This window comes from Pelobates fuscus, chromosome 1 (assembly GCF_036172605.1).
Source record: "Pelobates fuscus isolate aPelFus1 chromosome 1, aPelFus1.pri, whole genome shotgun sequence".
NCBI classification, from domain to species: Eukaryota; Metazoa; Chordata; class Amphibia; order Anura; family Pelobatidae; genus Pelobates; species Pelobates fuscus.
In genome coordinates this window covers 382,019,894-382,034,057 of record NC_086317.1, presented here as the reverse complement: position 1 = coordinate 382,034,057, position 14,164 = coordinate 382,019,894, and the positions used below count along the sequence as shown (strand labels likewise).

Here is a 14,164-nt window from a genome sequence, read left to right as displayed (position 1 = left end):
AAACACACCCTCTCTGCACCGCCCCTTCTTAGTGGGCCACTGTGATAAAAAAATGCCCGTGTGTGAAGAAGAGGGCCGAGCTGCACTCCGGTCCGCGGTCCCGGCCGGAGTGATAGGAAGGTGCTCAGTGTGCACCTTCCTGTCAGTCCGGCCGGGTACAGGAAACAGAAACTCCTGTTCCGCGCGGAACAGGAGTTTCTGTTTCCTGTACCCGGCCGGACTGACAGGAAGTGCACACTGAGTGTGCACCTTCCTATCACTCCGGCCGGGACCGCGGACCGGAGTGCAGCTCGGCCACCTACAGGGGAGGGGAGGGAGGGAAAAGCTGCTGCAGCCGTCTGAGCGCTCTTTACAGAGCGCTCGGCGGCTGCAGCATTTAAAGGGCCGGCCCGCCGCGGCCGGTCCTAAAAGAATTTCGGCCGGCCTGGGGGGCAATTGCCTCCCTGCCCCCCGGCCCAGCCCGCCCCTGCCTGTATTCTTCTTCATTCCCTCCTCCCCTACTATACCCTTCTTCAGTCCCTTCTTAGTGGGCCACTGTGATAAAAAAATGCCCGGGCCGAATTTTTATCCCAGTCCGGCCCTGGTCACCACAGAACTTTCCCCATAAAGCGTAGAGCAGAAATTCCCAAACTTTTCATGTTGGTGACACACTTTTTAGACATGCATCATTTTGCGACACGGCGGGGGTCGAAAAAGACGTTCTATTTCTTGAACACGTCACTTAAGCTGCGGCCACTTCTTCCTTCCCCCCCTTCTGTGCCCATATTCAGTCCCTGCTCCCCTCCTGTGCCAATTTTCAGTCTCCCTCCCCTCCTGTATTCTTCTTCATTCCCTCCTCCCCTACTATACCCTTCTTCAGTCCCTGCTCCCCTCCTGTGTCAATTTTCAGTCCCCCTCCCCTCCTGTATTCTTCTTCATTCCCTCCTCCCCTACTATGCCCTTCTTCTGTCCCCCCACCCCTCATGTGCCCTTCTTCATTCTCCCCTCCCCTACTGTGACCTTCTTCTGACCCCCTTCCCTTTTTGCCCTTCTTTGTCCCCTCTCCTGTGCCTGCTCGGCTCACCTTACTACCTGTAAAAAGCCAAGTCTGACAGGAAGTGCTCACTGAGAGTACAGAACTGCTTCCTGTCAGACTGGGTAGGGGAAACAGAAGCTTCTCTACCGGGGTCCGCCTGATACATGCAGTGACTGGCAGGAGGGGAGCGCTGTCCAATGAAGTCTGAGTGTGTTGCGCTACACAGTTTGGAAAGCTGTGGCGTAGAGCAAACGCATAATTAGTAGTGTTCTCAGCAAGCTCAGGGCCTGAAACAGCACTGTCTGCATAGTCTAACCTTAGACCTGTCCCTGGGGTCCAGTGGGGCTTCAGTGCAGTGGGCAGCAGAGTTCCTGTGACATGCAGCGAGGGAGCTGTGTTCTCTCTGATCTGCTTCCAGGCTGTCTATTGATGCCAGGAGCCGGAATATGATGCGACCCCTGCAACCATGGTAGATACTCCACTGGTTGTGGGTATGGATTTGGTTGAGACATGAAAGTGAGAGATTAGCATAGGGTATGTGTTTTCTGATAGCTGCATCATGTGAGTTTCGCTCGCACAACCTTCATAAGACACTGAGGAGGTATGACTATTTTACTGTTTTCTGTAAATACGATTCTGTAATTAGGCTCATCATAACTATCAGCACAAGAGCCCAATTGGCTCTTTATCCAGCCCTGTCACATGAGTAGTCTGGTAGACTAATGTCATAGCAGACTGCTGTCCTGGATGCTTCTCAAACTTTTACAATAAGTGCATGTTCTACTACTGCCGGCAGAGGGCGCTGCATGACCTGAATTCCAGAACAGTATTTGCACCAATTAAAGCAGGCAGTCGCTGACGGCGAGCCAATAGGAGCAGTTTTGTGGGCGTGGTTTGGACTGTGCGGCCGGAGTGAATGAAGCGATGCTCAGTGCTGGCTGCTAGGCGGGACTCGCAGCACAAAAGATGTCTCCGGAGCTCGGACTGCGGGACTGACGGGAGTAACGGGGCGCGCACCGTGCGGGGGGAAACCACGAGCGGATTACCGGGGCTCACACCATGGGCAACGCGGAGAGCGTGGGGGGGACCCCGGGGGCCACTCTGTTACCGCTCAAAGTCCCCATGCCGGATCAGGGAGAACTGGAGGAGAGATTCGCTCTGGTTCTGGTGAGTGAGAGAGAAAGGAGGTGGAAACGTTATCTGCGAGTGAGATACCCTGAATACAAGAACTAACTGTGTGATAGAGAGGGGAGGTGGACACGTTATCTGGGAGTGAGATACTGTGTGTGAGAGAGAGAGGAGGTGGAAACTTTTCTGGGAGCAATTAGTCCTACCCTGTATATAATAACCGTGCATAATATCCCTGTGTAAACTGACGGTGTGAGTTACCCTGTATAGGGGCACTAACGGTGTGAGGTACCCTGTATAGGGGCACTAACGGTGTGAGGTACCCTGTATAGGGGCACTAACGGTGTGAGGTACCCTGTATAGGGGCACTAACGGTGTGAGGTACCCTGTATAGGGGCACTAACGGTATGAGGTACCCTGTATAGGGGCACTAACGGTATGAGGTACCCTGTATAGGGGCACTAACTGTGTGAGGTACCCTGTATAGGGGCACTAACGGTATGAGGTACCCTGTATAGGGGCACTAACGGTATGAGGTACCCTGTATAGGGGCACTAACTGTGTGAGGTACCCTGTATAGGGGCACTAACGGTATGAGGTACCCTGTATAGGGGCACCAACTGTGTGAGGTACCCTGTATAGGGGCGCCAACTGTGTGAGGTACCCTGTATAGAGGCACCAACTGTGTGAGGTACCCTGTATAGAGGCACCAACTGTGTGAGGTACCCTGTATAGGGGCGCCAACTGTGTGAGGTACCCTGTATAGGGGCGCCAACTGTGTGAGGTACCCTGTATAGGGGCGCCAACTGTGTGAGGTACCCTGTATAGGGGCGCCAACTGTGTGAGGTACCCTGTATAGGGCGCCAACTGTGTGAGGTACCCTGTATAGGGGTGCCAACTGTGTGAGGTACCCTGTATAGGGGCGCCAACTGTGTGAGGTACCCTGTATAGGGGCGCCAACTGTGTGAGGTACCCTGGATAGGGGCGCCAACTGTGTGAGGTACCCTGTATAGGGGCGCCAACTGTGTGAGGTATCCTGGATAGGGGCGCCAACTGTGTGTGGTACCCTGGATAGGGGCGCCAACTGTGTGTGGTACCCTGGATAGGGGCGCCAACTGTGTGAGGTACCCTGGATAGGGGCGCCAACTGTGTGAGGTACCCTGGATAGGGGCGCCAACTGTGTGAGGTACCCTGGATAGGGGCGCCAACTGTGTGAGGTACCCTGGATAGGGGCGCCAACTGTGTGAGGTACCCTCTAAAATAGCAGTGCGGTACTTCATAAGATGAGGTGACAGTGGTATGGTACTTCATAAGATGAGGTGACAGTGGTATGGTACTTCATAAGATGAGGTGACAGTGGTATGGTACTTCATAAGATGAGGTGACAGTGGTATGGTACTTCATAAGATGAGGTGACAGCGGTATGGTACTTCATAAGATGAGGTGACAGCGGTATGGTACTTCATAAGATGAGGTGACAGCGGTATGGTACTTCATAAGATGAGGTGACAGCGGTATGGTACTTCATAAGATGAGGTGACAGTGGTAATGTACTCTATAAAGTGAATGGTGACATTGCTATGGTACGCCGTAGGGTTAGCGGGCATATTGTGGGGTGTTCCAAAAGATGTTGACAGTGGTGGGTTATTCCATAAGATGAATGTTGACAGTGGTGGGTTATTCCATAAGATGAATGTTGACAGTGGTGGGTTATTCCATAAGATGAATGGTGACAGTGGTGGGTTATTCCATAAGATGAATGGTGACAGTGGTGGGTTATTCCATAAGATGAATGTTGACAGTGGTGGGTTATTCCATAAGATGAATGTTGACAGTGGTGGGTTATTCCATAAGATGAATGGTGACAGTGGTGGGTTATTCCATAAGATGAATGGTGACAGTGGTGGGTTATTCCATAAGATGAATGGTGACAGTGGTGGGTTATTCCATAAGATGAATGGTGACAGTGGTGGGTTATTCCATAAGATGAATGGTGACAGTGGTGGGTTAATCCATAAGATGAATGGTGACAGTGGTGGGTTATTCCATAAGATGAATGGTGACAGTGGTGGGTTATTCCATAAGATGAATGGTGACAGTGGTGGGTTATTCCATAAGATGAATGGTGACAGTGGTGGGTTATTCCATAAGATGAATGGTGACAGTGGTGGGTTATTCCATAAGATGAATGGTGACAGTGGTGGGTTATTCCATAAGATGAATGGTGACAGTGGTGGGTTATTCCATAAGATGAATGGTGACAGTGGTGGGTTATTCCATTAGATGAATGGTGACAGTGGTGGGTTATTCCATCAGATGAATGGTGACAGTGGTGGGTTATTCCATAAGATGAATGGTGACAGTGGTGGGTTATTCCATAAGATGAATGAGGATATTGCATAGTTCATTAATATGTGTGAGGATATCGAGGGGTACTCAAGATGAACAGGGATATTGCGAAATACTCCAGAAGATGAGCAGTGACATTGTGGTTTTTTTTATTGTAAGTGCACTGCCACAAGGGAAGGGTAAAATGTGTTGTGAGTGTTAACCATTGAACGTGTTAATGTATTCTAGGGCTTTATCCCATTTAAAATACAGAGTTCTAAGTTAGATTCACTTTTATAAATTGCAAATCACTAACCTGACCTTACTGAAGTAAAAATGCTAAAATACATATTTACTGCACTTTTATATGATAGTGATTGTTAATATTTCAACATACTTCATGCTTGGGGTTAGGCAAACTGTCTTGAATTGTTTCTTGCATGAAGAAACTATTTTGCTGAATATTGAAGGGCAAAACATGAAGTTTCCTTTTAGAGCAGCTGTAAAGCCTGTATGTATTCACTTTAGAGTTATACATGATGTTCCTGGGGAGAATACAGTTGTATTCATGTTTGGGTTTATTAATCAATGGGCGAATGGTAAATCTAGGCCAAAAAAGTTGATTTGGAAAAATTCTCCAAATTGGCCATGATCACATTTTGACTTATTTAGCCTTCATTTTTCTATTTGCTACAATATTGAGTTTAATAACCCTGTGTATGTCTGTCTTGATTTGTTCCTCTGATATTTCCATTATTTTTGATTTCTAAATTGCCTGTCTAGGAAGTCCTGTAACTAAGCGACAAGACTGGGTTTGTGAAGTTCACTTACGTCCATAGTGTTATACGTTTGTCCCTGTGAAATTTGTAAGAAAGGCTAATCCAGTGAAGATGTCTGTGTGCTGTTGTCCTGTGAATGGTCTTGTTGGTGTTCTATATCTTCATCTTTCAATACAGTGTGTCTGGATTATATTTCCTCCTCTCCCTGTAGGGTCTGTCTGGAGCTTGCAGCATAGTTTTGTCTTTTTGGCTTCAGTTAATGCACTTTTTTTAGGGTCAAGCTTGAATATCTGTTTCCTTTTTTTTCCCTTTTTTTTTTTAATGTGTAGAATTCTCTGTGCAGAATGTTCATAAACTTTACAATTGTAAAAATTGTTTCCATTTTATTTACTTTTTTAGTTGTGGGGCTATATTTTTTTATTTTTTTTTCTCGCTCAACTCTGAAGTCTCTTTGGGATTTGAGGAATTTGCACATAACTCTATAGAGGGGGCGGGTTAGAGAGTTAGGAAACCACTGCAGTACGGAGTAGCTGCTTACAGAGCAAGAGCCATGTCTCTTGTTACAGTTGCTCTGTGTTTGTGTTGCCATCTCGGAGTCGGTACCTGTACTGTTAAATCATCTATCTGTGTGTATACATACAATGTATACATGGGTATAACATTTCTCTTAATATACTACTGCTCTCTGTGGTACAGGTGTTTCCAGGCATCTAAATTTAGCAATGTGCATAGTTATTGTAACCGGAATTCAATGATTTCACAGATTGATGTTGGAGTTTAACCCATTAAGAGCTACAGGAAGATGTGAAATCAACGTTTAATGGTGTATGCTGCTTAAGCACTCATAGAAGGTTACCTGACCTTTCAGTTTGAGTTTCTATATAAGGGATATGCCATCTTTGGGCAGATGTTGTCGACTACATCTCTTCAGATGCTTCTCCCACGATGCTCTTGGAGCATTATAGCTCCTAGAGCATTGTGGGAGATGAAGTCCCCAGCATCTGGAGGCTCCAAGGTTGTCTACTTGGCATGACCAAGATTTTATTTTTATTTTTTTGTGGAGGACAGCAGGATTCAATTCTAATTATGCAATGTTAGCTATACAGACTTAAAATTGGTACCTTTTACAAAGTAAGAAAGGGAAAACACTCTGATACCCCCTAGACCAGGCATAAGCAAACTTCTACACTGCAGATGTTTTGGACTACACCTCCCATTATGCTTTGCCAGCATTATGGGTGTAAGAGCATTATGGGGGATGTAGTCCACAACATCTGGAGTGCGGAAGGTTGCCTATCCCTGCCCTAGACTATTCCGCAAGCTGAAGTGCTTTAGAGGTTTAAGTATTTCTTCAAATAAAAGTGATCCTAAAATAACTGGTTATCTGGGTTACTGGATTCCTGTAACTGTCTATGTAAAGAAGGTTTACTGTTTCACAGAGCTAACGGTCTATAGATGAAGGAAAGAGATGCAGGATTTCAAAGTAATGCTGGTATAATTCAGTTTCTGGTATTGATGGCTAGAGATGCCCCTACCAAGTAAACATAAGTTGGGAATTTTCTTCATGGCTCTTAGTTAGCAATGTTTGACCAACTTGTAAACTAAATATCTTCATGTTTTTGTCTTTGTGTAACCTGACTGTTGTATATGTTGGCCCTTTTTCTTGGTGATGTATAACAAAATATTGAAATAGACTAAGTGGTGGATAAACCAAAACCAGTCAATAGGTGGAGCGCTCAAAGTGAGGTGACTCACCCCCTCTTGGGCTGTATAGATAACCTAGAGGTGGGGATAAAAGAAAAAATGGCAATATCGTGTGATAGGTTTAGATTAATAGTGAGGTGGTATTCAGAAAAATATGGCTCCACTCACATGGTTCTGAGCCTTAACAGGCTGAGAAAGCTAGTAACAAGCAAAATGCATAAGTCACGTGGTGCCTTTGATGTTGCAAGCGCAGAGTTCCGAAAGGAGAAGGATATAGACAGTCTAAGTGGATGGAGACCCCTGCCGCGTTTCCTACATAACCGAACAGCGTGACCTTCTTCTTGTGCAAGGTTCCGTGTTACCCTAAACACGCCTGCTAAAGCGATCTGAGCCTATCCTGTTAAGGCTCAGAACCATGTGAGTGGATCCATATTTTTCTGAATACCACCTCACTATTAATCTAAACCTATCACACGATATTGCCATTTTTTCTTTTATCCCCACCTCTAGGTTATCTATACAGCCCAAGAGGGGGGTGAGTTACCTCAATTTGAGCGCTCCACCTATTGACTGGTGTTGGTTTATCCACCACTTAGTCTATTTCTGTATATACTATATTTGTGCTAAGTTGTGAAGAGGATTGCACATTGGTGGTATCAGCACTACAAATCATTTTAAGCGCCTGAATACACAATAATACTCTTTGCTCCTATAACAAAATATTGTTCGAATAATTAAATGGAACTAGGATTGGTAAATCCTAAATTATCAGATGTATATTTTGAGAAATGTTAATACGCAACAGTTGTGGGCTGCAGGGGAAGAAAGGGGAGGGTGAAGAGCACTGAATACAGGAAAACTGCTCAACAATGGATATTGAACTTAACCAAAACCAAAGTAAATAGGAAAACAAAGGAAATGTGCTGTGAACACCCTGCTAAACCAGTTATAACAATTGAAATTCCACACACTGAAATGAACTGCTCGGGAATATCTACTATAAAGGAGTCTGAGACAACGGTGGCTCTCAGGCTAATCATCTACTCCCAGCATACTGTTTTTGGGCTGTCAATGAGATTTTCCAGGTAGCCCACTTAACATAATAACTATATCCTGCAATGTACTTGAGAGAGAGATTATATATATATATATATATTTTTTTTTCTTCTTTTGTCATTGAGCTTGTTTTGAGGTGTTATCAAACATAATTGAATACAGAAACACATCTCAGGAACTCATTCCCCTGCTGGAATCTATCTTTTTTTTGTGCATTTTTATGTTTATCTATATTAATGCGTATATACATTACAGTATTTTAAAACTGGTCTGTCTAATTAGTGAATCCTTTATTTCCTAGGAGGAAGCTGACATAGTACAGACATGCACTTCTCCTTGTTTGTGGAAATGCAATAAATTGTGAAGATAGGTTTGAATGGAAGAATTCAAGTCCAAGTTAATTATGTTCTTATTTATTTATATAGCGCCAACAAATCCCGCAGCGCTTTACAGTGGGTGGACGAACAAACATGTAGTTGTAACCAGACAAGTTCGACACACAGGAACAGAGGGGATTTTAACTAAGTCCACCTGTTCTTTGAGTGTGATTGTTGCTCAGTGCCAGCAAGAGGAATGTGTGTATTTTGGAGTTATTTAGAGCCTTTGATGGCCAATAGGATGTGTGAATAATTAAGATGGCGTAAGTGTATAAGTATTTATTCAACTTTTCAACAACAAGTGTTTGCAGCACAAGACTCATTCTTTGTATCCTGATTTTAGCAAGTAACATTCAAGGAGCACTATATTGTTGGTGATACAAACATGTATTCCTAACACTGTAGTGCTGGCATACCTATTTCGGGTCCTGGCCCCCTTCAGAGGGGAGATAAAAGGTAGTTCTAAGTACCTTTGCTCCTTCATCGTGGCTGGCCCTGCCTCCTTAGCTGATCAGTCTTGATGATCTCTGTCAATCCAAATATTTTCCATAGGAAAGCATTGGGAGGCTATTGCACGTGCGAGACAAAACGCCACGCTGCACCAATCCGCATTTCCTCATAGAGATTAATTGAATCAGTGCATCTCTATGCAGAGCGCTCTGTGTCTCCAAGTGGAGTGTGGAGACACTGAACTAAAGTCCTGCACACAGTGTAGCACTAAGCTAGGAAGCACCTCTAGTGGACACCTAAAAAAGGCATCGCTTACAGTGCTAAGCCTGCAGGGAAATGCTATACACACCAGAACCACTACATTAAGCTGTAGTGCTTCTGGTGACTATAGTGTCCCTTTCAGTAATATATATGTTTAGAATGGCAGTTTAGTTATAATTTTGGCAAGAATTGTCAGACATTTATATTTTTCATTTGTTACAGGGAACTGCTTAGAATATAATACATTATCAGTTCTAGGGAACAACCGATTATCGGTTTTACCAATATCGGCCGATATTCTGTATTTTCGGCAATATCGGTATCGGCCAATAGAGATACCGATATTGCCGCTAATACCTCTTAGGACCGCCGGGCTCATTACAAGCCCGGCGGTCCTGGAGGGGCCCGCAGCAAGTGCTTACTTACCTTTCCTTCAGCTCCCCAGTGTAAATCTGTGAGTCCCGCAGAGCGTTGCCACGGGTTACCATGGCAACGCTCCGCGCTGGACGCAAACCGCGAGATTTACACTGGGAGCTGGAGGAGCTGAAGGAAAGGTAAGTAAGCACTTGCTGTGGGCCCCCACTGCTCAGTACATACCACTGGACCACCAGGGACTGCTAAAGCCCCCCCCCCCCCCCCCACCCCTGGCCAAGTATGAAACGGGGAGTGGGGACAAAAAAAAAACATATAAGAAACGCCCCCCATTTTACACAAAATACATCCCTTCACAAACACACACACACACACACTGCATTCATTATATACAGAAAAATACAAACACACACTCTGCATTATAAACACACTACACACTCACACACACTGCATTATATATATACACACACACACACACACACACACACACACACTCTGCATTATACACACACACACACTCTGCATTATACACACACACACACTCTGCATTATACACACACACACTCTGCACTATATACAAACACAAACACACACACACACTCTCTGCATTTTATATACACACACACTCTGCATTATATATACATACTCTGCATTATATACACACACTTTGCATTCACCATATATACACACTACACACTCACTGCATTGACTATACATACTACACAAACACACACACACAGCTCCCCTGTCTAAACACACTGCATCCACTACATGTGGCATGTATATTTTGTGCATTTACCTTTAGAAATAGTTTATTTTTTCAAAATGGTAAATGTACAGAATATCAGCAAGGTATCGGCTCTAAAAAAAACAATATCGGTCGATCCCTAATCAGTTCTAATAAAGGCAATTCTAGATTTACAATGAAGTGGAAATCAATCAATAAATTGATTATTTTGTGTATCTGCCCATGGCCAAATTAAAGAAACTGTGCGTGCACGCTCCCTGAAGTAATTCACACCGGACACAAGTTTCAAGTTAATGAAAAACTTGAGGAATGTTTATTAGAGGGGGTGGCATACCCCTTATAAAGCAAAATTACATCATAAGCATTGTCAGAGATAACATTGATTTATACATCAATAATTGGTTAGGGGTTAGGTGGTTGATTCATTGCTCGTCCTACCGGGTGTGATGTCACTGGCATCTTGCGGGTCTCCCCCAGATTCCAGCGCCATCTTGTTAGCGAGGATGTTATTCGATGACTAAGGGAAACTCCCTGGCCCTAGCGGCCATTTTAGGTAAACTAAGTAAATCTTATTATGAAGTTGTAAATGCTGATTAAGAACTATATAAAGTAAATAGACATTTTACTAACTAGAAAAATTAGAGTAATATTTCATGTCCACAACATAGTTATCCTTTATGCCTGTATTATTATATACTATGTCTCGTTACATTGTGACCAACACAATGGTTTACACTGTGCTGCTTCTTACTACACTGCTTTCTAAGATACCTAGAATAACTCTTTAAAATTGGTTATTAGAGCATGGGTCACTTAATTGTTTCAATAAAAATCTGACTCTGCTTAATTTCTGTATAATTTCAAATGGTACAGCCCTTTTATGGGAAACTAACCTGATGTTCGTGTGTGTATATAATCTATGGTTATTCTTGGGACTTCCAGTTGCATCACATATTAGAAAGTTCTATTGCTTGCAATTCTGGATTTTCTAAATTTTGTAATGGGCATGTGACTGTGATCCTGATTGCCTTGGCAACATACTTATACATCGAAAGTATATATTCTCAAAAGCGGAGAGTTCTAAACCACAAAGAGGAAGTTCAAATATGTCATAGGAGTCCAAGGATTTTCTCCAATAACATGTTCAAAAAGAAAGTAAAACTAAACACAAAATGACTTATTCACTAAACAATTATTGAATTCTGAATTTCAAAACTTAAGTTTCCTCCATGCATCATAACCACTAAAGACCACTGTAGTGGTTCTGATGTTAGGAGTACTTTGGTGACAAACCATTTTGCAATGGTTTGCCCTCTTAACTAATCCTGCCAAGCGCAGAGCCTCCAGTAATGCCAGCTAAACATCCAATGGCAGCTAAACACTTGTAACATTTTATTATTATAAACCAACAATTACTCCAATTAACTTAGCCTTATCTTATTTTCGATACACAGTGGTACCTCAGTTTACAAACGCCTCGGTTAACATAATTTTCGGTTTACAAATGAAAATCCATTGAAAATAATGCCTCGGTTTACAAATAGTTTTTCGCAATATAAAGCAAGTTTCCCTAGGATGCATTGCGTCTGGGAGATTTATAGCACCGCCTTCGTGCATGCTGGAGTCTGTGGATAGCATGTGGCGTCGAGTGTGGAGGTGTTGGAGCGGCTTTTGCATCGCGTTTTGGAGCCGTTCTGGGAAAAAAATTTGCAGCGCTTTTGGGACTTTTTGAGTGCATTTCTCAAGCTGTGGAAAGGTAGGGAGCTGAGCTTCGTAGTTTGCATGCCTTTTATTGTGTGTTCTGCATTGTGGGTTGGTTTCCATGCCAGCTCATTTAGACTTTTTTTTTATTTTTTGGGGGGGTTTTCAATGCATTCTTATGGGAAATCGCGTTTCAGTTTACAAATTTTTCGCAATACAAAACGTTTTGGAGAACGCATTAAATTCGTAAACTGAGGTACCGCTGTAGTATCTATTTTTTAAATTGGTATAGCTCTATGCGACTTGTGGGATTCTGTTTTTTTTTTTTATTTATTTTTTTATTTATATATTGATATTATGCTTTGTTCACAATTCTTTGTTGCAGTGGTTATGTAGCTATATGTCTGCTCGTTCATTGGTCATATGATGACTCAGTCATCACAACAATCACAACGCAGTCTGGTTGTTACTGACTGCTCAGGCAGGAGTAGTGCAAGAGTTATTCCAGAGCAATTGGAAGTTGCATAATTATCTTACTTCCCTGAAAGTTAGTCAGTACTATTGGAAGGTAAGACATATTCCTCCTGCATTTGCCAGACACCCCCTTCTGAACCCACAATGAGGGTTATTCTCAGTCTCCCATGGTTGGGTTCAAAATTAGTTCTTGATATCCATGCCAAGGTACCTTTTTAGAGCCCTTTCCATCATATGCATGTAGTGCAAAATGCTAAGACCCTGATGTGGTTAACTAGTAGACTGAGATAAGCTCCACACACAGAGGTAAATGAAGCAGTTAGTCAAAATACAGTATTGTACAGATACTGTCACAGTTTAAATTTGGAAAACTATTTGTTGCTTCCTGTTTAAAAAGCAAAATAGTTAAAATAACGCTGGAGATTGCTTTTATATTTTAGAATTCCTCCTGCATGAATTTTCATACCTAAGATAGTCCTTTCAATCTTCTTATAATGGATCTTACTTAGATCTTTTAGACTTCTCATGACCCATCATATTGAAGTAATGATAGACTATACTCGCCAAGAAGTTCAAATTGGGATCCTTGTAAAATCATCTCTGTCATGTGTAGCATGACTGTTTAGTTTTCACTAAAAACTCTATGCTCTGTAGCCACTTCATCTTTTTGAGATTATTATGCTGTTAGGGTGCCATCCCTAAATTATATTGTTTAATTTTTAAATCCGACAAAATAGGGCTTTAATAGAGCGTGTATCCCTTGTCAGTAAAGATTACATTTATTCAGTCACAGACTTATTCATACCATCAAGTTAATAAGTCATTGTGAGATGGACTTACAGTTGCTGCTGCTAACTGAGAGTGAGTGCTTGCAAGTCCAGAGATTGTCTCTGTTAGGACTGCTGCTCCACATGGCCATGTGCACTCAGGAACTGTCATCACAGTGATGAGGACAGTCTTTGGATTTGCATGTGCTCACTGTCAGGGAGTATTGTCTGCAAATCCCTCCATGTGAGTTCCACTTTAAAGCCCTATTTTGCAAGTTTGAGAAAAGATTTAATCATATTACTGCAGGGATGGTACCTCAGCACCATAACCACTTCAACAAAATGAAGTTCTTATTGGGGCCAAGTGTGTTCCTTTCAATTATTAAATGCATCCAGTGATTGTGCTAGCCATATATGTGGTATTCACTTTACCTTTACAATATGTCCTCCTAAGTCCTTTGATTAAAATAATCTAGAATGTGAATCCTGTTTTATTTTTTCTCAAGTAGCTTATCAGAACTTTACTTATTTCCTGTGCGGGCAATCTCATCCATATCCCCCTTCACCCCACCTTACTTGTCCCAGCTTCCGCACATGACATACTGGATCTTAGTATAGACCGATTCCTGTCACATGAATTCCTCTTTATGTCATCCCTGCCCCCAGGTCATGGAGTTAGTGCTGTAGAGGGTATTTCCCTGAACCCCATGTCATCCCAACATCATACCATCACTGCTGTCACATGCAGGCTTGTTTATCTTTGGAGTGGGACTAAAGCAGTTAACCCTTTATCTGCTTGAATGGCCTACATCATAATGCGGAGGAGTGCGTTGCTGTTTTGCTGTGAAAGCAGAAATTGTGGTTTGCAGAAAAACCCTCAATGATTTATTTCAGCTCAGATTTGAGTATATAATAACCTTATTGAGTAAACAGGGACCAAATAGTCTGTCATGAGAAGGGGTGTGGCCAAGGGTGGGGCTGTTCTGAGAAGTTTTAGTTGATTT

The 14,164-nt window shown here is 43.0% G+C and overlaps 1 protein-coding gene across 5 annotated transcripts in view; it reads left to right on the top strand.

Moving 5' to 3' along the window:
• The first annotated feature begins 1,940 nt into the window (after window positions 1-1,940).
• Window positions 1,941-14,164, top strand: part of LOC134567547 (formin-like protein 3) — a 126,687-nt gene continuing 114,463 nt past the window's right edge. For all 5 annotated transcript variants that reach the window (XR_010084021.1, XR_010084020.1, XR_010084019.1 and 2 more), the window contains exon 1: window positions 1,941-2,182. Coding sequence is in view for 2 of the 5 variants with exons in the window: in XM_063426040.1 (XP_063282110.1) it covers window positions 2,075-2,182 (108 nt within the window). In the remaining 3 variants the exon portion in view is untranslated. The remainder of the gene's footprint in view (window positions 2,183-14,164) is intronic.